Below are 24,030 nucleotides of genomic sequence, written 5' to 3'. Positions count from 1 at the left end.
GAGGGGAAAAGGCTACAGTAACCAAATTTGACTGAAAATGGCCCAAACGGCTTCTCATATTTGCCTGACACTACGATGAGGTAGAAGACAGCACTAAGAGCTAGTCATATATAGTCCAATACCTTACTTATGATGAAGGCATGCAGTTGGTGTTCTAAGCAGAATAAAAAGGCTTTTTTTTTTTGGTCTGAGAATAAAAAGGCTAGGATCAAGTAATTTTTAGCCTTTCCATTTGGATGGAGTTGGCAGTTCAAACAAGGATTTAGTAAAGAGTAACAAGATTCCCATCACGTTCTTTACAAACTTGAAACTTTAGTTTATGTATACGGATTGAGTACTTGGGAATTCATTTGCTTTCTCCTAGATTCCACATCCTCAACATAAATTATATATCTCAATTATTCTCATTATACATTTTAGATTTAAAATTACTTTATTTAAATAGATTCATAAAGTTAAAAATAAAATGTCTAAAATTAAGAATTGTCATCGAACTTTCATCAATAGATTAAGTCTCAATCTTTGAAGACTATATTTCGTTGGCAAAAAATTGTCTTAATTTTTTACTTAATTTTTCCGATATTATTTATATATACAAAAAAATTACATCATAACTAACCGTGCTAATATGATATGTACCCGCCACCACTTTCTAATTTCGTTCGACCCGTAAAGAATATTTGTTAACCCTTTTCTCTCTCTCTCTCTCTGAATCTAACACGACTCTTATGCCAGGTACGTTTTCAACACGGTGAATCGGAGATGGGTTCGTCTCAGTTTGAACACTTTGTCCATGCAAATTCAATAGTTTTTCCCTTCTGGGTTCAATCTAATACGATTCCAATGCGCTAATAACGGTATAGGATTTACATGCATAAGATATTGGGTGTGAATGATTCAATCGTTATTGTACTAAAGTATGTTGCTTTTTCAATCTTTGGTGGGTTTCTGTGGTTTCAGGTTATATATGGGTTTGGTGGTGAAATGGGCATTGGTTATAAACAGAGTGTTTGCTTTGTAAAGGTTGTGAATATAAAGAGCTGATTTTGATTGGATTTGGCTCATTGAGTAGATATGAAAAGTGAAGGTTTGAAGTGGGTTTTAGGTTTGATATACATATTTGCTGTTGCATCTATTTGGATAGCTGCTAGTTTTGTCGTACAGTCGGTTGTGGATGCCGGTGTGTCCCCTTTTCTTATTACCTACATATGCAATTCATTGTTTGTGATCTACATTCCCTTGGTTGAAGCCGGGCGCTATTTGGAGGATTCGTTCGGAGGGTTTTGGTTTTGGAAAAGTAAGGAGAGTAGTCCTTTGCGAGAGTTGGTGGAGTCGGAGCAATCCACTCTTCTTGGAGACGGTGATGCTGTTGCGAAAACTGATGATGCTTCTGTGCATGTAGAAGAGGGAGAAATTGGCGGGCATGGAAAAGTTATTGATGGAGAAGTGAAAGTTGTGGCGTATGAGCCTATTAGGATATCAGCGAATCTGTCTGAAATCGATGAAGTTGCTGATAAGCAAGTGGATGAAAAAGGGCGTTGGACACGTACTCGAGTGGCAAAAGTTAGCCTATTGATTTCCCCATTTTGGTTTTTCGCACAGCTCACTTTCAATTTGTCATTGAAGTATACTACAGTCACAGTAAGCATTTTGTAAACTTGTCTTGCTTCTTCAGTTTATTGTTCTGTTTGAGCATTCTGGTCTGATTGGTTCGTGGTTCTTGTTGCTTGCAGTCAAATACCATCTTAAGCAGTGCATCCAGCCTGTTCACCTTTTTGGTCTCTCTTGCATTCTTAGGTGAGAACTTCACTTTGGTGAAGCTTTTCAGTGTTCTTCTTTGCATGGGAGGAACGATAATTGTCAGCCTCGGTGACTCACGAACTACTCTAAGTGCAATTGCTTCAAACCCTCTACTGGGAGACATACTTGCTCTTGTCTCAGCAGCTTTGTATTCTGTGTATATTACCCTCATTCGCAAGAAGTTACCTGATGAGGATGATGAGAAAAGTGGTCGTGCTAGTATGGCTCAGTTTCTCGGATTTTTAGGGCTTTCTAACCTTTTAATATTTCTTCCAGTTGCCCTTGTACTGCATTTCTCAAAGTTGGAACCCTTTTATATGCTGACCTGGAAGCAGCTTGGTCTCATTGTTGGTAAAGGTTCGTAATCTACTTTTATGTCATATGCCTTATGACTTGGGGATACCTGTACTAATGAATGCCTTTGTTTTTCCTAATTATTTAGACATGGGGTCTTAGACAAGTAATGCTACAGATGTTGATATGAATTCCTAAGTTTTGTTACCAAGTCTCCTTATGTTCATTTGGTCTCAATAAACCTTTAGCAACTAAGATATTGCAATGCATCTGCCTTATAAAGATTGGAAAACTATATTGCCTCTGCCCTCTAGTATCATTGATTCTCTACATCAATATGCTTATGTTTGTTCTGTTGTACATGCAAAGATATGATGTGCTTTTTTTTTTGGGATGAATAAACCATCTATTTCCAGTCTACTTATGTGACTGTTGGTACTTGTTTACCTGAGTTCATAGCATCTAACATCCTTTTAGGACGATACTTCACTTATTACTTTAATCAGAACCAGAAGCACAAAGTAAGTTGATATTAATTAGAGACTTAGTCTTTTGGATCAACTGATTTATGTCCAGCAATTTGATAAGGTCCTGCATCTATTGGTTTTCTCTTGTTATATCATGGGTTATAGATAGAGCTAGGGACATTGAATTTACTGTTTGGCTACAACTTTGTTTTACTTTGTTGTCAAGTTGTTAAATCAAGCATAATCTCTTAAATTGACAAGGTTTTAATAGACTTTGGTTGAATAAGCAATTGTATTGTGATTTTTTATTGGATCTGGTGCTGATGCTCTTGTCTATAGGGTTTTCATTTGCCAATAGAGATTATTTGGAGTTGAGATTCTGGCATTTGCCTTTTTCCCTTGCGGTTTAGATGCATTTAGATTTTCCCACATTTAAATTTTTACATGAAAGTGTCAAGATGTATGGTATCCAACTATTTAAATATAGAAAGGTATAGGTATATTCTATGGTCAATGCAGCAGCCATCAGCTATCAACTTGAGTTGAATAAGCAATTGTACATTTCCACTTGTAATGAGTTTTTTTGATTTGGTGTGAAAGGCAAAAAATTAGTCTGGCCTTTACTGATGTTCTTACTGCTTTATGGTGGCCTTACTATATGTTGGAAAAAGATTTTTTTTAAAATTTAGATTCTGGCCGTAGCCTTTTTTTCCAAGGTTTATGCATTCAGATGATCCTACATTTCAGATGTTTAAGTCAAACTGTCAAATTGAATTCTAAAACTACCAGTTTGTGTCACTTACGAACTGTTAACATACCTACTCAGTAGGACTATTTCAATGAGGCGCAATACTGATTTTTTGCCCTATTGCATGCTTTTTTAACCCTCTTAGTTGGGCGAGTTACAAGTATAGTTGGCTTGAGAGTTGAGACACAAAGGAATTCAGCTAGAGCCTATCATCTATCTCTTATCATGGGATGTAATCTCTAAGTACCTAGCATTCACTGAATAAAATATCAGACGACTTTCGTCCCACCAACATTTCATTTTCTTCACTATGCTACTGTGAATATATGGATCGTTGGTAGTTGGTACTAATTTCCTTGTTCTGTTCGTATATATTCGTCACTTCATACTTTCATAGCTTCTAGTACCCTTTCAAGGATTGAATCATTAGTTACTTTATTCAGCCACAAGCTACTAAGCTGCTGTAATTAGAGCCTAAAGACAAGCATTGTATAACTTCCTAAGTTGGTTCTGTCATTTACATGTTGAAATTAAACTAGCATACTGAAATCGTATGAGGTTTATTATTGTCTTCTTATTTCATATTTAACCAATACTAGATTACATGGTTATTTTTTTTCTTCCATGTGTTTAGGTTTGCTGGATAACGTTCTGAGCGATTACTTATGGGCCAAGGCTGTTCTTCTAACAACAACCACAGTAGCAACAGCTGGTCTATCAATACAAGTTCCGTTGGCAGCAATTGTAGACTCCGTGACTGGCCATGCTCCTCATTTTGCTGATTACTTTGGAGCTGTGGCTGTTATGATTGGATTTGTTGGCATTAATATTCCTTCTGATGCTTTTAAGAGGTCGGAAGGAGCTACACTAGAATTAGAGAATGGAAATAATAGAAATAGTAGCTCAATTAGTGAACCTGGTGGTTCATCAGGTCCAGATTCAACTGCCCATTCATAGCACGCCTTTGTTCTGTGCATGTATTATTAGAGTAATGCTACAAAAGTCAATATCAGATTATATAATTTTCATATCCAGTGCTTCTTATGCACTAAACGGTCTAAACCTATTAGCAACTAGAATATTGCCATGTATCACTAATTACTTCATTTAGAACTGGAGGCACAATTTAGTCTTGATATGGTCTTTGTATAGAATTATTATGACGTCTTGCATCTATTGCTGGGCTCATCCTATGAGATAGAAATTGGTAGCCAAAATTAGGGCTACTTTGCAATTTCTTTGCTTTCACAAAATCAGTTTTTATTTTATTTTATTTTTATAAATTTATTTTATTTTTTTAATTTCAGGTTTTGATCTGCCCTAATTTAGGGGTAATTTATGAAATCAACTGTTTAAATTATGAAAATATAAAGTGAAATATGCAATTTGTGTCAAAATGGTGCTGTCTTTGTTTTCGTTTTTTCTCCAGAGGCACTAGGCAGCACTAGGATTATTAATACCTCTCTATCAGCTTCCTGATGAATAAAGGCTTAGATTCTCTTAAAATCACTACAAGATTCACACCCGATTCCTCCTTTAGTTCTATTAAAGGAACTACTAAAATTGATCACATTGATTTATGCTTTATTGTCATTTTTATCCATTACTCTCAGTATCAGATGGACATGTTCTTATATTCTCTTTTTCTGAAAAACATGCCTCGTAGAAAAACCAGAAAGCAAGTAAAGAAGAAATCACTCGAGTCCACCGAGAGGAAAATGAATTAAGTCAGCCAAATAGGTGAGGGTGGATTAAGGGGTAGGAAGATAAAGATCATGTAGATTAAGGGGTAGGAAGATAAAGATCATGTAGATTAAGGGGTCAGAAGATAAAGATCATGTAGGATACTGATATCTTGCTGGTAAAGTCACATATACGTCCTCTAAAAAAATGGTGAAGCCCTTGGCTTCCCAGAAGTAATGATTGAGGGTTTTGTAAGTTCTGGATTTTGAAGCAAAGTTTTGTGTGCATCTCAGGCTTTGAAAGATCATCACCGTATACTAGAGTTCCAAATCTCCTATATATGCATTACTATATGAATTTATTACGTGTAACACTGTTTAACTCGAGATCTGAAAATTGGATACACAGACAGTGATATGCACGCTTAATTTATAAGAGCAACTCCAATAGTTAGTTATCGTAATTCCTATGCCATTTTGGAGAGATTTTTAAGAAAATGTAGTCTCTAACAAGGGCTGTTTGTTTTATACAAGACAAATGAACTAGTCAAATGTGGTTAAGAGGGGAGAAACAATGAAGCCTCTGTTCTGAAACGTAGAATCTCAAAGTAGTGACTTCATATCTCAGCATGAGCGCGTGGGTTGCAATCTTCACTACCATCTCAGAGATAAGTACAGGGTGTTGCAAAATGCATCGGTTAAATTCTTCACCATCTGCTTACATCGGTTCTACAAAAGTCTGTTACATTCCACTAATAGGGACACTAAAATTACTAACAGCAAAATCTTAACAAAAAACTCAAAAAGAGTTAGAAGCCAGCATGAGAAATTTTCCAAAATCATGGTGTTAAAAAAATTCGCTTACATCTAATAGATATGAAAATGTGGTTGGGTGCATCTTCAGCTCAAAGCAGGTTGTATTGGCTTATTCTAATATCCCGCTTTTAGTACAAGTATTATATCCCCATCTCTGTGGTAAAAATAGGTGCAGCTCAATGTAGATAGAAAAGAATAAATAGTTCAACACGTGTGTTCGACATTAAACCAGAGAATAATACTGGTTGTCTTAACAAGATGTTTTATAACAATGCAACATAATAGACACTGGTCTGTAGAAGTTTTGAACCACCGAAGTCTCAATCCTAACCCAAAACAAAATGATTCGCATCTGTCATCATAAAAGAACCCATTTAAAATGAAAATTGAACTGGTGTAATCCAAAAATCATACATTATGAACAGAATCAAAAGTGGAGATCATCACGTTAATGTTGCTAGTGCACTCTATGCATCTGGCCCCATTTGTCTTAGCAATAACCTGTTGAGTTCAGAGACAAAAGGAGTTGGATTGAGCTATATAGGAAGAACTGGGTAGGAAACATGTACTAGGAAACTGAGAACAGTTCTGCACCTCCTGCGTTGAACTGTCTGGGTCTCTTGGACTTACAAACTCATTGACTCTAAATTTGAAACCATCCTAAAAGAGAATTCAATTGACTGGAATCATGAATACATTCCTCAAACCTCATTAGAATGTAGTCAACCACAAAAATCCTTGACGCCCCAGCGACTTCTTCACCTTCGGCAGCCCAGGAAAACACATCTAAAAATAAAAACAGAAAAGAGGAAATAAAAATGGTTGTCCAAAAACAGCAACTAAAGATCACTCTTTGGTTTTGTTTCATTCAAGTGTCATCATATCCTACATATTGCAGAAACTATTAGAAATGTAATTTGGATACATAAAACCATACTGCTTTGAATGCAACAAACAACTTGTTGAGAAGCCACACTCTTGCACCTTCAGTAGCCTAGAGGAACACATTTTACACTACAAACTATCAGATGTGCAATATCAACCTGGGATACATAAATGACTGCTTTGAGTGCGACGAAAAACCTGTTGGCATGCCACAAGTGAGGATGCAGACTTTATACCAGGGAAAGGGATTTATATTTTTAATCAAAAAAAGAAAAACAGAAAAAACTGAAGGGTTTGATCTTTGGTAAGGCGGCCTGAACTATATATTCACAAAAAAAGAAACAAGACTAGAAAGCACTTACAGACCTCTCAAACCTAGAATTTGGAACATAGGATTAACTTAAAAGCAACCGATATAGGCACGTGGTTTGTGCCCAAATTAGTAAACAACCTGAAAGCTTAAAAGGGTTGAAGTCAGCCCCCTGTCTGAGGAGGCAAAAACACAAGGAGGCGGGGGGATAAAGAAAGACAGACAGAAGAGTAAAAGCATTATTTGTAGACCATAGTGTAGATGTGCTACAGAAGTCTGTATCTGAACAAAGTAACAATACATATGATATACTCCACTTTTTGTAAGGAACCATCGTATGTATTCACCATCTACAGGCTTGTAATATTTCTTCGAACACTACACATGGAATTTTTTTTTTTTTTTAAATCTAGCATACCTCGAATCCAATTAATATATATTGTCGGTAAAGGTAGTAAAACTGAACGCTGCACTCCTAATTGTCCTGGATCCTAGCTAGGTTTCAGGCGGCCACTTCCCTAATTTGTTTCTTTGGAGTTATTAGGCTTCTTTGGAGGAAGAATGAGGGCAGCTTGAAGTAGTGTTTCTTCATGAGCAAGCTGTATCTCATGTGAAAAATCTTTTCCTCAAGCTAATGTGAGGCACTTCCGTCTATATCTTATTTTGATCATTGTCCTCTCCTTTCCGTACCTTTTAGGTTGGAGCAATGTGGATGCAACATAATCGCTTTGGAGGTGTAATTCTAAATATCCAAGTTATGTGACTTCTGTGTAGCTCAAAGTCGGATCCATAAATGGCGAACTCAGAGCCTCTCTCCCTGGAACAATGTCTTGCTCTTCTGATGCTGATTTCAATTGCTAGTGCAAATTTGTAACCGTTGATTTGTAAAGCCTTTAATTCAGGTGACCTAAACAATCAGACAAAAGAAATGGTGATCTGAAGTTTAAGCAGAGAAAGTCAGCTAACTATATGTCAAGATGATAAGCATATCAAACTATCCAAGACGTAAATCCTTTTAGGAAGAATAACAAAACCTGCAGGAAACTCTTTGAACCAGTGCCTTGAAAATGCCATGAAAGAATCTTTATTGAAAAAACACTATGGGAAATGGGGGATTCAAAGGATAAGCTTGTTTGTTTCTAAGATTGAAGCACGGCGTTAAAGTTAGAAAAAAAAAACAAAGATTTTAGATCCCTAGCATTATCATTACACACATCACAATAGACAGTCATCATTGTCTGATTATTGCATCTTTATATGCGACCAGAATTTTTGTGAAAGCTTCCAGTTTTCACTATATGTATATACACACACACAGAGACACGCACACATATACTGATTTTCAGAATCTAGGACTTCAACATCAGCAATACCTGGGCACAGAGATGATTTCAATACAGATGAACATATTTCTTACAGTAGGTAAGCACCCATGGCATACCCATCAATGAGAAATGCCCATCAATCACCATGCCCATGAGGTTTGGTCAGGGAAGGAGAGTGGAGATTTTTGGAAATCTTCATTACATAACATATATGTGAGTGATTGTACCTGCATCCAGTACATGTTGCATCAGTGTTCTTGAAGGCTGGCATCATTATAAGTGATCAAGCATGCAACTTTTTCCTTTAAGAAACAAAAGTACAAAACCTTTCTCACATTCTAAAGAATCCATACACATCTACAGAAAAGTCTCTTAGCGAGGCAATAATGACCAATATGAACCTGCTTTAGAAGCATTGCTCGAGTAAGTTCTATTTCCAAATTAAGAATTCAACACCGATAGAACAAAATGGTATCTTCAAAAACTAAAAGTCCATATTAACTGTCAGCTAAGATCATCACAAACAAGGTAGAACAAATTGATATCTTCAAAAACTAAAATAAATAAACTACTGTGTGACATTAAAAATAAAAAGAATTGGCCGGTCTGATCTTCAAAAACCAAATATTTCATCTAGCTACCAAAAAAAAAAAAAAGGGATACTGCAACTTAGCTGCTTAAGGACAAGTTGGAGTTGGAATTGCACACACAACGAATAAGTCAGAGTTTAGTGTTTATTAAACATAAGAAGCTGCAATGCAAAATGATCTACGATACAAACTGATCCAAATGTTTGACAAAGTGTCTTCTTATTACATTATTAAAAGTCAACAACTCGTTTTTCTTAAGAACGGACTGCCCAAGTAAATCCAAGATAACTTTACTTGTTTACTCGCAAACTTTAAAACAAAAGGCATGCATACCATCTTGAGAAGGAGGACAGGCAATCTTTGATTCTTTCAACCTGGGGCCTGTTTTGCGGTCAAAAGTCAGATACAGAACAATGATAATAACATTTAACAAAAAGTAACAAACTAAATAAACGGACAAATGACGATGATGTAAAAACCGGAAAAAAAAAATAAATAAATAAAATACAGTACAGTACAGTACAGTGAACATGACATTAATAATAAAGATTCCAACAGTGCCATATGTGAAAAAAATGGAAGAAAAAAAAGTAAACAGAAGTTACAGGTGCAATGAGATAATGTAGGATATCAAATGAATATAATGGAGGAATTATCTTCAACAACTATGACTACTATTTAATCTGAGGAATGCATCATGCACAAACCAATATGGCTTGCCAAGAGAAATTCTCTCCACACACACATAGATCCAAAAATGTGGGCATCATCTAATAATACAAATAAATTACTATCAGTATAGAAGCCAGATATTCAACATAGTCTGGCTCAAAGAGCATAGAAAAAGGTTAAAAACATACCGAATGAAGCCACAAACTCAAAGGAGTGGCAGGTATCAGCCTAGGGTAAATGAAAATGACTGGTCGTAGAAAGGTAGGGAAAGAGAGTAGAGTTGGGATAGAGATTGCCGGGTGGGCATGCAGAATTATTTAAACGATTTTACTCATCTTCCTATTTAAACCGTCAATCCAATTTTTTTTTTTTTTTGGGCAAATGTGGTTAAACTTCTTTTAATAAGACAATCTTACGTTGGAAAGCAGAGGGGTCCACATCAGCGCACAACGTTGCTATGAATGGTCCTCTAGCAAAACCAAGAATTTCAAGAAATTGCAAAGCTTGGGGAATTTTAAATGGAAATAACATAGTAAAAGTGCCGGTGATTTAACTGCAACTTGCCGTAATTTTTCTAGCAAATCTGAAATTTCTGGTAAGGGTACTATGTCAGGTTTATGAAACTGCAAGAAGGTCTAGTCATGTGAAAAGAAAATTACTCTGTTAAATATATATATATATATATATATATATATAAACTATAGCATTCTACATGAACCATACATGGTGAATGGCTGGTGAAGTTATCTTCAATCACAAAATTGATCGCATGGTATTACAATACAACACACACACACACAAGAATATAAAAAAATATAAAAAATTTCAAAACAACCCGAAGAAATTCCAAGACATTTTGCGGCACAAACCTGGAAACAACGTTTTGTCAGGAACAAAGGCATTGAATTTTGATGCTCCGCGGAAGTTATCTTCAATCACAAAATAGACCGACATTGTATTTCAATACCAAAAGAATATTAAGCCCAACGAAATTCCGAGACGATATTCTTCACAAACGTTAAAATGAAAGGCAAACTCTTACCAGGAGAAAAAGGGTCAGGGGCGCTGATAGTAAAACCACAAGGACGTTTGCTGCTAACTGTTTGTGATTATATTGTCAGATAAGATATTAGATTGTGACACGCACTATGTTTGCAAAGAAGAATTTAAATAAAATAAAATAAATTTAAACACCCTAAGGGTAATCATGTAGGTTCAGTGGTAGGGGTTCTCTTATAATAGATTATTGTTGATGTCCTTCGTAAAGCTTAATTTAAATTAGCTTAAAAGTCTAAGGGTAATCATGTAGGTTCAGTGGTAGGGGTTCTCTTATAATAGTATAGATAAAATCAACAATCCTTTGGTCCTTCAAAAAATCCAAGATACACACAAACTCTAAAACAATAATAAAAGCATACCTTCATAAAGACGACGACGTATGTCCAGCAATTTTTTGTAGTTCTTGGTACCTGTTTCACAGTTACAATGTCAACCCGAAATAACAACAAAAACACCATAAAACTTAAAACTAGAAAAATAATAAACGGACTAATGGACAAAGATGTCAAAAACACAGACCGATGCAGTTAAAATAAAAAGAGAAACTGGTTCTTGAAAAGAAAAGAAAAAAAACACACACAGAGAGACAAAAGCAGAGGGGTTGCCTGTGCAATCAGCTGTTAGATCCCATCAACAATTAGTTTCTTCATTCATTCGATGTAGGGAATAAAAATTACTTCAATGGGGCAGAAACTATCTTCAAAGCTATATTGTCGAATGCATCATGCAGAAAAATATGGTGGTACCAAGATTATCTTCAGATACAAATTGATAAAAGAATCCTCTTTTTACGATTTAATTTTGAAAACAAGTCAAGGAGAGATAATCTTCCTCATAGAGCATATAACTTATCAAAAGCATACAAAATGGAGCATCAAACTCAAAAGGAGAAGCTGCAGATGCAATTGTAGAATAGCTATGCAGGAGAAGGGTAAAAGATCACCGGTGGGGGCCGGGGGAATACCTACTTATATTTTCCTCCCATTTATTATTTAATATTTTAATTGATCCAAGTTCTAATCTTTTTTTTTTTTTTTTAACATTGCAAAGATATTCTCATATTAAAATTCTGTAAACTCTGAATAGAGGGTCAGACCAAAAAAATTTAACAACAACAACAATAACAATAATAAATAAATAAAGAACCAATCCACTGGAATTCTCCATAACTTAATTTTAAGTATAAGCTAACTCAGTTCAATTAGTGCACAGCCTGAGAAATTAGACTCACAATTGTCACACATAACAGTGGAGTAGTTTGAAGGTTTTTATTTTTAATCTGTGACTATAACTAACATTAAGCTAAGTCAGTTCAACAAATGAATCTGTGCATTAAATATAATTGCAGATGAGATGCCATTGACAGACAGAAATGAGATGTATGATGCAATAGACAGTAATGACATGTACATAAACTTCACGCATAGACCAAAATGAATTCAAACACTAGAAACTAGGTATAGCTATATCAATTACATGAAGGGCAGGGCACCAAATTGATCACACCCAAGTGCAAAAACATAAAATCAAAATCTTACCCGGTTCAAAAGGGTTACCGCCTTCAAGTTGCGGGTATATAACAGTCGGAGCACCTAAGTAAATCAATATCAGACCTCATCACATATTGTATAGTATCTCATAAATAAGCTAATACTTGCAGCAAACTCCGAAAGAAAGAAAAAATAAGCTCATGAATCCCAGATCATCTTTCTCACACAATAATATCCTACCAAATTCAGAAAATCTTACCAAGCGCAGGTGATCCTTTCTTCTTTCTTGATCGAGATGATCCGCGCGCCCAACTCATGATTGCCCAAATTTGGGGATTCTTTTCTCTCGGATCCAGGAGTAGGTGGCATAATTTCCATCTAAAGGATAACCAAAGAAAACAAAGGCCCAGCCCAGATCTGTTTTAATCTATTTTATACCCCCCGCTTTATATTTCCAAAAACAATACAACTCGGAGGTCACGGTGGCAAATGCACGACGGCTTCCTCTTTTAGCAGCCTGTAAACGTTTAAACTACGCTGACTGACGTTCTGTACTTAGCACTAGTAGAAGGCCTTCCTTCACGCAGCTCTAATCCATGGTTTTTACACATTTAGAGATTGAGGGTGACTCCAAAATTTCAATCAATGCTATTTCTGATACTATACAAGTTCTTTGGCGTCTCAAATCCATTATAAATGATATCAAGCAATTAACCATATATGCAGCTACATATCACAACTATCAAACATGTCTAGAGAGAAATAAACTTTTTGGCAGATGCTAGCTATTGCCAAAACAGGCCATCAATGCCCTGTGCAAGATTGGAACCAGTCTCTGTAAGCAAATTAACACTGCTTATGGAACAAGACATTGTTTAGAACTTGTGTTCTACATATATATATATATATATTTAATATATGAAATTAATCTAAGTTTAGACTATAGTATAAAGCTTATGATATACTTCATATTAAGACAAGCTTATCTGTTGTTTGAATTTAAATCCGGTTGTAGTTAGACAAGCAGTTAAGGCTGATAGGCAGTTAAGGTATTGCAGCAGTTTCTTTATGGATTGAACTGTTTTGCAACGTTGCTATATATGTATGTCAGATTTGTCCCTTCTGATGCACGAGTTGTTCTTGTTTTAGTCCCATATACTAAGAGAACATAAGGGTGAAATCAGGAGAAGGCTATCATGGACAGTGGGAGTGCATCTAGTAAGTTTTCTAAGTTCATGTTCTTATGTTTTGTTTTCTGCAGATTAGGGATTGATATGCTGTCTTCAATCCCAGTTCCATTATATATTTTGTTAATTTGCAGTAAGTCTGTTAACATGATTTGATCTAGTATAGGTTCTTAATTATGTGTTTGTAATTGCTTAAGCATACTGTATCTAACAATTGGTATCAGAGCCACCATACATAGATCATTTACATGTTAAAGTAATTAACTGCATTGAAATTTTGAATTCTGGAAATTTCAATTACCTTAATCCGCATCAAGTAATTCATAAAACTTTATCTGTATATTCATGATCATGATATACTCTTTTAGAAACTTATATTAATTTCATTTTATATGTCCTTATACATTGATTCGACAAAATATGTGTGGATCATATGTTCATGACAGAAAAATGTCAAATATTTGAAGATCCATATTCAAGTTCATATTAGATTCATATCATAGGTATATGTATATATATATATATTCATGTATCATTAAGATTATGTGATAATTGGTGTATGAATATGCTGATCTGATGACTGATATGAAGATAAATGCATCAAGTGCTGCCAAAGTGGCCTAAGAATGTATTAAATAGAATTATTTACATCATTCTGTTGATCTTTAAGAACATATATGCTGTCAAAGTGGCTTTATGTCAAAAGAGAAAAAGGATGTCAATGTTCTATTGTTAAAGTTGCAGGTTTTGAAACTTAAAATTAATTTGTACTTGTTTCCAAAGAAACACAGTTACATACATTTGGTTTTAAATCTGTTAAATATATATTAAGTGAATGAATATTCAAATATCAACAGAGATTAGTACACCACAAAGGTTGTCAAAGTCTTGAAATTGATAAAGCTTCATATTGCTGCATATATATGCTACATTATATATTTTTGGGACATTCAGTTTATTCGGGTATTGAGTTACGCTAGATTTATCTGTTTGATCATTTCACATGCAGCTATGCACTTTCCAATGAGCATCAATCAGATTGAGCTTATGAATGGCTCAAACTTTAAGAAATGGAAAGGTGACATAGAACTGAATCTGGGAATTTTGGATTATGACCATGTATTGAAGGAAGATCCACCAGCTGCATTAACTGAGAGTTCTAGCAGAGATGCAAGGGAGAAACATGACAAATGGTTCAAGCATAATAAGATGGCATTGATCATGATCAAGAAAAGCATGCATGAGAATGTAAAGGGCAGTATACCTGATTCAGAATTGGCCAAAGAGTTCTTTAATTCCATTGCAGAGAAGTTTAAAATTTCTGATAAGGCTGAAGTGCAGAATTTGGTGAGGTCTCTTGCAAGGATGAAATACAATGGAAAGACTAGTGTGAGAGAGTACATAATGAAAGGTTTTGATATTGCTGCAAGACTGAGAGCACTGAATATGGCAATTGATGATTCATTCCTTGTGTACATGATTCTGGACTCACTCCCAAATGAATACTGTGATGCCCCGGAAATTCGTATTTATTTTCCGAGGATTTTCCAGAATTAATTTTATGTTTATTGGACGGTTTCGTGGCTCGTGGATGGAGCGGAAGTGTTTCGGACGAATTTCTATTCGGAAAGTGTGACTTTAGGGGTGGCACAAAGGTTGACTTTTTATTCGTTGGGATTCTCCAAAAACATTCTTCATAAAAGTTGTAGAGTGCGTCGATACGAGTTCGTGGACATGTGAAACGCGGAAATCGGAGTTCGTATGAGAAAATTATGGCCATTGGAAGGAATTTCCATTTTGATATAAATAGAAGTTTCCCGAAGGAGAAACTTACTATTTTCATTTGTTTCCTTTTCCGGAAACCATTCCTTTCTCTCTCTTCTCTCTCGGCTGCACCTTCAGAATCGAAATTATCCGGCTGACCTGACCCGACTTTTCCGGCGAACTGCGGCGGTCTCCGGCGACGAAACTTTCCAGATCAGTTCGTCTCCTTCGTCTGGTCATCCCTGTGGTGTCCTCTAGCACCGATTCTCGGTGGTGGCAGCGCAGTTGGACTATTTCAGACCCGGTCGGAAATCCTTGTTCTAACGTCGACGAGGCTTCGAGTCTTCTTGGTTGAGTTCAGAGCAGCCTCCTTGATCGATCCTTGGTGGTTGTTTGGATCGATTCACGTGAAACTTTGATCAACTCGGATTGGATTACTGTTCACGGCTTGTGAGGTAGTTTTTGGCCCTTTACGCTTGTTTTCTGACTTCGAGCTAGTTAGGAAAGTTCACAAGCATGCTTAGATGAAGCTTTTTGATGTTGGGAGTTTTGTGAAATATTGAGTTTTGGTCGGCGGCGGTGCGCCACCGTCTGTGGCGGCGTTCCGGCCACTTAAGGAACTGTTTTTGGTATTATATATGTTCTACTCGTTGATACGAGCGTTTCGATATATAATATGCAAGTTTTGGAGTTCGTTTGGAATTGTTATGATTTTTGCAGTTTCATACCGATCGATTTATTCTATCCGTGAGGATTTGAGCGTCTGATCGACTTGTGGTTTGGTCACATCGATCGTGGACGTATTCCGGAGACTTTGGGAGGTCTCGGATGTGGTTTTGCCTCGATTGGCGCCACTTTGGGGATTTTAGTTCAAAACAGGGGTTTCGAACTTAAATCAAATGTGAATCATCACTAAGTTGGAACTGTATGTGATTAGGTACTTGACGAAGTTTTCTGGACGGTTATTTTGTGGATTGCAGCTTGGTGCTTTATTGAAGACGCAGCGGGATTTCGAGGTGAGTAATCTCACGAAGTTCATTCACGAACGGGTTGACCTTATTGTTTTGAGAGTTATTTAGTTAACTGCAAACTATAGTTGGTATTAGTGGCCTTCCTGAGTGAATGACCACTTATATATATATTTACGTGGAATATGTATATTCTTGTGGGTTGATGAGTGAATTGAAGCAATAGGTATTGATGGGTTTCATTCTATTGTTTGGGGGCTTGACTTTTCGGGAAACATTTTGTGGGAATTGGGAATTTCTATTGTTTTGAAAAGTGTCAAGATTTGGTGTGAGTTGCTTTGATGTGATTTGAATGTTTTGATCTAACGACCGGGGGTCGGAAGATCTGAGAGTCACAGGTTGTGATTTCTCCTTTCAGTTTGATTTAACGTTTTGATCCGACGACCGGTGGTCTGAGGATGTGAGAGTCACAGGTTGTGATTTCTCCTTTTGGTTTGATTTAAGGTTTTGATCTGACGACCGGGGAGGTCTGATGATTGGAGGTCACGGGGTGACATCTCCTTTTGTGTGAGTTGAGTAACTTTTGGGTTCTGAGTGACCATTTTGAAAGGTTTTGATTTGACGACCGGGGAGGTCTGAGGATTTGGGGTTGCTGGGAGTAACTTAAGGCATATATATCGGGACTTCACGCCTTTGGCCGGGTTTGTGGATACGATCAGTTAGAGCTCTAGTTTGTTGCCATAGTACATCATGGGGGGTAGCGGGGAGCTATCTGATGCTCATGAGTACATGTTTTAAAAGGGAGTTTCGGGGATTCTTTCTTTTAAATGTCCTGGGAGGACTTGTTTATCATATTTAATTGTCAGAGTTTCAATTATTATGATTTTGTCACGGGGTGACTTGTGCTGATTTGGGAATGTGTTTTAAAAGGGAGTTTCGGGGATTCTTTCTTTTAAATGTCCTAGGAGGACTTGTTTATCATATTTAATTGTCAGAGTTTCAATTATTATGATTTTATCACGGGGTGACTTGTGTTGATTTGGGAATGTGTTTTAAAAGGGAGTTTCGGGGATTCTTTCTTTTAAATGACCTGGGAGGACTTGTTTTTCATATTTAATTGTCAGAGTTTCAATTTATATGATTTGGTCACGGTGTGACCTTTATTGTTTCTTTTGGGAAAAGAATGTACTGTTTTGGGAAAACATGGTGTGTGTTTCTTTTTACGAGTTGATGGGTTTCCTCGTTAGGCGAGTTGTGCATGTGTGGTTTTGAGTTACTCATACGGGCTTGCAAAAGCTTACCGGGTTTGTTGTGTGGCAACCCGGTACACCATTCAAACGGTGTAGGGGTTAATCCTGCAGGTCAGGGTAATCGTGGCTGAAGCTGAGGTAGTGCCTTTGCAGCTTTACGGTAGGATGCCAATTTTGTAACTTTACCGTTATTTGGACTTCCGTTGTAGTGAGCTCTGAGGAACATTTACGTTTTATCTTGTTGTTGACAATTTAATTCGTAAGCTTGTGTAATATATAACTCTTTGGAGCAAGTGTATATTAACTTTGAGGGTTCAGGGCATCAATATGTGTGTAAGTTAAGGGAAAAAGATTTCAGGTATTTTGTATTGATGACTGAACGTTCACGCATATATAATTATGGGGTTATATATATCGATTTTCATGTGTGAAAAATCAGGGGCGTGACAAATACTCTCAACTCAAGACCTTGTACAAGACTCAGAAGGAAAAATGGAGCATCAATGAGTTGATCTCACTATGTGTGGAGGTTAATTGAATATGAAATACATAAGCAAGAAGGACAAGAAGTGGCTGTAAATCTCATGTCCAAAATCAAGTACAAGAAGAAATTTGGCAATAGCAAGAACTTCAAACCTGGAACCACTGTAAGCACCTCTAAATCCATTATGAAATCTGATCGTGATAAAATGAAAAACAAACCTGCAGGTGGCATTAAGTGTTTCTTTTGCAAGAAACTTGGTCACTTTAAGAAAGATTGTGAAGGTTTCAAAGCTTGGCTGAAAAAGAAAGTTAGTTTTCTTTCAAAGTCTATTTTTAATTCTGAGTCAAATGCTTTTGTAAATGACAACTCTTGGTGGTTTGACACTGGTTCCCCTATTCATATTGTCAATTCATTACAGGGATTGTCAGAGATTTCAATCCCAAGAAGGAATGAGACAAGGGTGTGTACTGGAAATGGCCAAAGAATGGTTGTGAAGGCTGTAGGGATTGTCAAACTCAAGTTTAGGAATAATTATGTATTAGTATTGAACAATGTGTACTGTATTCCAAGTATTAGTAGGAACTTAATTTCTGGTTCTCAATTTGTAGCAAACAATGGTTTCAGCTTTTCAAGTAATAATAAAGTTATGAATTTCTATCATGGTTCAAATTGTTTTGGAGATGCTGTTTTGGTAAATTGTTATTGGTGTGCAAATTGTGAAAATATTTAGGCTGAAACTGATGACAGCAAGAAAAATTTTCTTTTAAGCAAATCAGGTTCAAAAAGAAAATTTTGTGATGCATCATCTTTCATGTGGCATAGAAGATTAGGTCATATCTCAAAACAACGATTGCAAGAACTTGTGAAACAAGGTATTTTACCTGCCTTGGACTTTACAGATTTTGAAACATGTATTGATTGCTTCAAAGGCAAGATGACAAATGCTAGGAAAACAGGTTCAAAGAGAAGTGAACAAATGCTTGATTTAATTCACACAAATATTTGTGGTCCTTTTCCAGTTAGTACAATATGTGGGAATTGTTATTTCATCACTTTCATTGATGATTTTTCAAGATTTTGTTACATTTACTTAATTTCAGTAAAGTCACAAGCTTTGAAAATTTTCAAAATCTATAAGGCTGAGGTTGAAAAACAAACTGGAAAATCAATTAAGTGTATTAGATTAGATAAGGGAGGTGAATACTTTGGCAGGTATACAGAACAAGGACAACACAAGGGTCATTTTGCATTGCACTTGCAGGAATCTGGAATAGTGGCTCAATACACTACTCCATATAACCCACAACATAATGGAGTATCAGAAAGGAGGAATAGAACCTTGATTAGCATGGTGAGAAGCATGATTGTAAGGTCTGCACTACCAAAATTTCTGTGGGGAGAAGCTTTGAAAACAGCAAATTATATTTGCAATAGAACTCCAAGCAAGGTTGTGCTGAAAATTCCTTTTGAATTATGGTGTGGTTACAAGCCTAGTTTAAATCATTTCCATGTGTGGGGCTGTAATGTAGAAGTGAGAGTCCATAATGTGGCAGATGGAAAGCTTGATTCTCAATCTGTAAGTGGTTATTTCATTGGCTATTGTGAACAATCAAAAGGTTTCAAATTTAATTGCCCAAACAAAAGCCCAAGGATTGTGAAGTCACATAGAGCCACATTTTATGATGAATTGTTTGATAACAATGCAAGAAAAGATGCAGAAAAAGAAATGGTAGCAATGTAGAACAACAATAAAGCCTTTGAAGAATGGTTTGTGTACCAAGATTGCAGTGCCTCATCAATCCTAAACCAGGACTGCAACAACAATGAAGAAGGTTACAATCATAAACCAAGTACTCTAGGTAATCTCACTTCTCTCAACCTCTCTCAACAGCCAAAGACCTCACAAGCATTCCTCTCAAAGTAAAATCTCTTAGGGCACCATCTCTTAGGTAATCTCACTCCTCTCAAACCCTCAGTCGTCCCCTCTCAACAGAGAGCCCCAATTACACCCAACAAAGACCTCACAAGCATTCTTCTCTTAGGTAACCTTCTTCATTAGTCGATTGCAGTGCCTCACTCAATTCACCATGCAAAAACGCGCTTTTGACATCAAGTTGAAACACGGTCCAACCCTTTTGAGCAGCCAAAGCTATCACCATTCTTATCGTATCCCACCGAGCCACAGGAGCATAAACTTCATTGTAGTAAATGCCGTGTTCTTGAGCATAACCTTTAGCTACTAGGCGCGCTTTACATTTATCAAGCTCTCCCCTTTCATTGAACTTTGTCTTAAACACCCACTTCACACCAATTTTCTTTGCCCCTGTAGGTAGAGCCATAAGTTTCCATGTATCATTCTTGACTATAAACTCTATCTGCAGGTCCATTGCTTTCCTCCATTTGGCACTCTTAGCTGCTTCCTCATAGCTAGTAGGATCTGCATTAGAGATGAATAAAGCTAAGTTTTCAAGGTCTTCAATTAAATGCTCCACATTTTCTTCCTCTGAGAGTCCCTCCCCGCTTTCATAATCCACCATCCAAACTGGAGTTCTTCTGATCCTTTCTTCTCAGACTGGTTCTTCTTATGAGCTTGAAGCAGATCCATCCGATAATCTTCTAGTGTTTACTACTTCCTCACTGCTACCATCCACTTCATCTTCTTATGTCTCATCTGCCCCACTATCATTTTCGACTTCCTCATCATCTCCCCATGTCAATACATCAAGCTTTACTTCTTCTCGTTTCTTCCCCAGTCCCAACTTTTGTTTTCCTCAAATACAACATCTCTACTAGTCACTACTCGTTCCGTAATGGGGTCGAAGAGTCGATCTATAGGCCTTCGACTCTTCGCTGACTCCGAGTAACACAGCCTTAAAACTCTTGTCTTCAAGTTTTGTTCTCCTAGCAACCGGAATATGCACATGAAAAATACAACCAAAGACCCTAAAGTAATCAACATTAGGTCTCAAGCCACTCCAACACTCTTTAGGAGTCTTCTCCTTCACAGCTACAGTAGGACTTCGATTCAAGTTGTGCACGGACCACCTCACTGCCTCTGGTCAAAAATCCTTGGGCATCTTCTTCTCTGTTAACAAACATCTCACCATGTTCATGATAGTACAGTTCTTTCGCTCTGCTACTCCGTCTTGCTGGGGTGTATAGGCAGTTAGTTGTAAGCTGTCTCTTGATGCCCTAACTTGCACAAAACTCATTGAATTCGTTTGAGGTGAATTCACCACCTTTATTTGTTCTAAGACAACGAATATAACACCCTAGCTCCTTTTCAACCATACTCTTGAAAACTTTGAACAAAAGAAATGCTTCACATTTTTCAGTAAGAAAATAGGCCCAAATTTTCCTACTATGATCATCAATAAGACTCATCATGTACCTTTTTCCACCATTTGAAATAGGTGTTATTGGGCCACACAGGTCAGCATGTACAAGTTGAAGTCTTTCTGTAGCTCTCCACCGACTCTTCCTTGGAATAGCATCACGGTGTTGTTTGCCAACCATCCAGCTTGAGCACACCTTGCTAGCAGTTTTGAGTTTAGGCAGTCCATCTACTAGTTTCTTATATTGCAAGGTTCGAAGATTTTTATAGCTCAGATGACCAAATCTTTGGTGCCACAGCTCCATGATGTCATCAGTTGTGGCATTGAGGCAGGCAGGCTGTTGGGTTGCTACGAGGGCAAGCACCACAAACATGCGATTAGCTGTCATCTTTGTTTCCATGATAAGGCCTCGTCTCTTATGATAAAACTTGTAAGCTCCATCTCGGATCAAGATAGCTAGCTTATCCTGTAATTGTCCAATGCTGAATAGCAAGGGCGGAACCATAGTCAGGCCCGAGGGGGTCCGGACCCCTCCCATAATTGCATAATCAACTGATATGGCTTACAAATCTATACAACTGTGCATTGATTCGATCGCTTGGACCCCCCTATTTCTATAACTAATAGGCACATCACTCTGTTAGCACATAATAATGAACACGTTTTGGTCAATTTGTTATTGAATTTGATTGGTCTTCCAACAAAATTTAACAGTAATTAATCTGCATTACCAATTTATAATAAATAGTTATGGATTTATTACTTAGAAATATAAGGTTTCATAGAAAAACTATGATTATTAGGGAAAAGTATCATATTTAAACATTGAAATTACTATTTCTGATTCGTTAACATTTCTAGGTTTTTGATTCAATTTCATTAATTTTGAAAATGAAAATGTCTTCCATAATTAATAAGATTATAGAAACAAAAAAAATTATATTTTTGGAAATTCAATTAGAATATTAGATTTAACACGGTTACTTGGACCCCACCCCCCCCTCCCCCCCCCCCCCCCCCCCCCCCCCCCCCAAAGTTTAAATTCTAGTTCCGCCCCTGCTGAATAGATTGTTTGTCAGATCAGGGATATAATACACATCGGACACCACTTGCTTCACATCTCCAATTTGCAATTTCACACTTCCCTTTCCCATTACAGGCATTCTCATGTTATTTCCAAGTTTAACCGAGTGTCTATAGCTCTCATCTAACTCAGCAAACCATTGCTTATTCTCTGTCATATGATTACTACAACTAGAGTCAAGAAATCACACACCTTCTCTACTTGCATTGTTGTTTTCAACGTAGGCCATTAGAAGCAATTCTTCTTCTTCATCTAGCTCGGCATAGTTGGTTGCTTTCTCCCATTTAGGACAATCGTGCTGGAAATGCCCTAATTGATGGCATTTGAAGCACTCGATCATTTCCTTGTTGAAGGCTCTACCTCTGCCTCTTCCTCTTGCTGCACCATTTCGTCTCATAGCTCCTTGTCCTCTTCCTCGGTTGCCAGCTTCATATGTGACTTTAAGTGCTTGCTCATCCCCTCCATCCCTTCGAAAATTTTGTTCATGTACTAACAAAGAGCTTCGTAGTTCATCAACAGAGAGTCTATTAATGTCCTTAGACTATTCTATCGAGCAAACTATATAGTTGAACCTCTCCGTGAGCGTTCTCAAAATCTTCTCAACTATCTTTACATCCGGCATGTCTTCTCCATAATTCCTCATCTCATTGGCCATAGTCATGACCCTGCCAAAGTAGTCAGCTACTGTTTCTCCCAACTTCATCTCCAAAACTTCAAAGTCCCTATGAAGGATCTAAAGTTGTGCTCTCTGAACCCAAGCATTTCCCTGGTATCTGACCTTCATACAATCCCATATATGCTTGGATGTTTCCTTCTGTTGCAAGGTCTTTAGTATGCTCTTGTCAATGGACTGAAGCAGGTAGTTTCTCACCTTCAAATCCTTTAGCTTCATATCATTAAGAACTTTTCTCTGACCCGCAGTCACAGCTTCTCCTTCAGCAGGTTCTCTGTATCCCGTCTCTATTAGGTTCCAGTACTCCTTGGACCTTAAGAGATTCTCCATGAGCAAGCTCCAATACTCATAATCTCCATCAAACTTGGGGATACTCAACAAATTTTGCCCTTCGTTGGACACTTTCTCTCTCAAACTCTCTTTCTACACTCACAGTGTTTCTCTCCTTTCAGTTTCAGGCCCCTTTCGGAGCTTTGATACCAAATGTTGAAGAATCAAAACTCACAGAAGCTCAAAGTAGACTCAACAATGATTGAATGATTCTCATAATTGAATAACAAACAAACTGGCTTAAATAGACATTACACGTACATGGAATTCAAAAGCATAACCACATCTCAACAACCCTGAGATTGTGGTAAACCAACTAAGGACTCGGTCTAATTAAAACAAACTCGACTAACTCTCTAACTCTCCTGAAACATAGGAGTTTATTTGACTTAACAAAAACAGACCTTGACTAACAAGAACTTCTAACCACTTCAAACATATCTCAACAAACTTATCAGTCACCTCCAGAGCTTCAGACCCACTAATTGTTGGCCAAGAACAATAGGCATATCATATTATCAATACCATAGATCATTTAAGATCAATAACAATACCAGAGCTGTTAGAATTAATGCTTTCATGCTCCATCTACGAATATTCCCTAAAATGCGTTCGCGAAGTGAGTTTGCTGTGAATGTTCGCTAAAGTGCGTTCGCGAGAATGAAGTCACCGTAGGGAAAAGTCATAAGTGAGTTCGCGAATAATAGTTCGCGGAATAACTAAGTCTGTTCGCTAAAGGTTGAGTCCATCGCTGTCGCGAAACTTGTTGCGGTGAAAGATATTTTATAGCCACTTGCATTACTTTTGCTCCACTCAA

The 24,030-nt window shown here is 37.0% G+C and overlaps 3 protein-coding genes across 12 annotated transcripts; 1 reads left to right on the top strand and 2 right to left on the bottom strand.

The window, feature by feature from the left end:
• Window positions 1-618: 618 nt before the first annotated feature.
• LOC112170493 (uncharacterized vacuolar membrane protein YML018C) lies at window positions 619-4,442 on the top strand. Of its 2 annotated transcripts, none has more exons than XM_024307804.2 (4): window positions 619-735; window positions 961-1,641; window positions 1,734-2,157; window positions 3,944-4,442. In XM_024307804.2, exons 2-4 carry the CDS (start codon window positions 1,075-1,077, stop codon window positions 4,264-4,266), a joined length of 1,314 nt encoding a protein of 437 aa, XP_024163572.1. In that variant the 5' UTR covers window positions 619-735; window positions 961-1,074; the 3' UTR covers window positions 4,267-4,442. The 2 variants fall into 2 exon arrangements, with proteins under 2 accessions (XP_024163572.1, XP_024163571.1); XM_024307803.2 differs by having other exon boundaries at window positions 651-857.
• Window positions 4,443-5,503: 1,061 nt separating this feature from the next.
• Window positions 5,504-12,839, bottom strand: LOC112169634. Of its 9 annotated transcripts, XR_005801229.1 has the most exons (10): window positions 12,398-12,814; window positions 12,187-12,240; window positions 11,008-11,058; window positions 10,632-10,688; window positions 10,459-10,518; window positions 9,251-9,298; window positions 8,376-8,554; window positions 7,693-7,909; window positions 6,515-6,593; window positions 6,284-6,308 (listed from the first exon to the last, which is right to left on the bottom strand). XR_005801229.1 is itself a non-coding variant. In XM_024306696.2 (9 exons), the coding sequence occupies exons 1-9, from the start codon at window positions 12,453-12,455 to the stop codon at window positions 6,058-6,060; spliced, it is 570 nt and encodes a 189-aa protein (XP_024162464.1). In that variant the 5' UTR covers window positions 12,456-12,839; the 3' UTR covers window positions 5,504-6,057. The 9 variants fall into 9 exon arrangements, 4 of the variants coding, with proteins under 4 accessions (XP_024162464.1, XP_024162465.1, XP_040363755.1 ...); XM_024306696.2 differs by lacking the exons at window positions 7,693-7,909; window positions 8,376-8,554 and adding an exon at window positions 5,504-6,159 and having other exon boundaries at window positions 6,255-6,308; window positions 6,508-6,593; window positions 12,398-12,839; XM_024306697.2 differs by lacking the exons at window positions 7,693-7,909; window positions 8,376-8,554 and adding an exon at window positions 5,504-6,159 and having other exon boundaries at window positions 6,255-6,308; window positions 12,398-12,832.
• A 9,324-nt stretch (window positions 12,840-22,163) lies between these two features.
• On the bottom strand, window positions 22,164-23,213 carry LOC112171471. Its single transcript, XM_024308652.1, has 4 exons — window positions 22,989-23,213; window positions 22,783-22,907; window positions 22,403-22,677; window positions 22,164-22,360 (listed from the first exon to the last, which is right to left on the bottom strand). Exons 1-4 carry the CDS (start codon window positions 23,211-23,213, stop codon window positions 22,164-22,166), a joined length of 822 nt encoding a protein of 273 aa, XP_024164420.1.
• Between the last annotated feature and the right edge of the window lie 817 nt (window positions 23,214-24,030).

Source organism: Rosa chinensis, chromosome 6, assembly GCF_002994745.2.
Source record: "Rosa chinensis cultivar Old Blush chromosome 6, RchiOBHm-V2, whole genome shotgun sequence".
NCBI classification, from domain to species: domain Eukaryota; kingdom Viridiplantae; phylum Streptophyta; class Magnoliopsida; order Rosales; family Rosaceae; genus Rosa; species Rosa chinensis.
The sequence above is the reverse complement of the archived record's forward strand: the minus strand, read 5'-3'. Positions and strand labels throughout refer to the sequence as shown.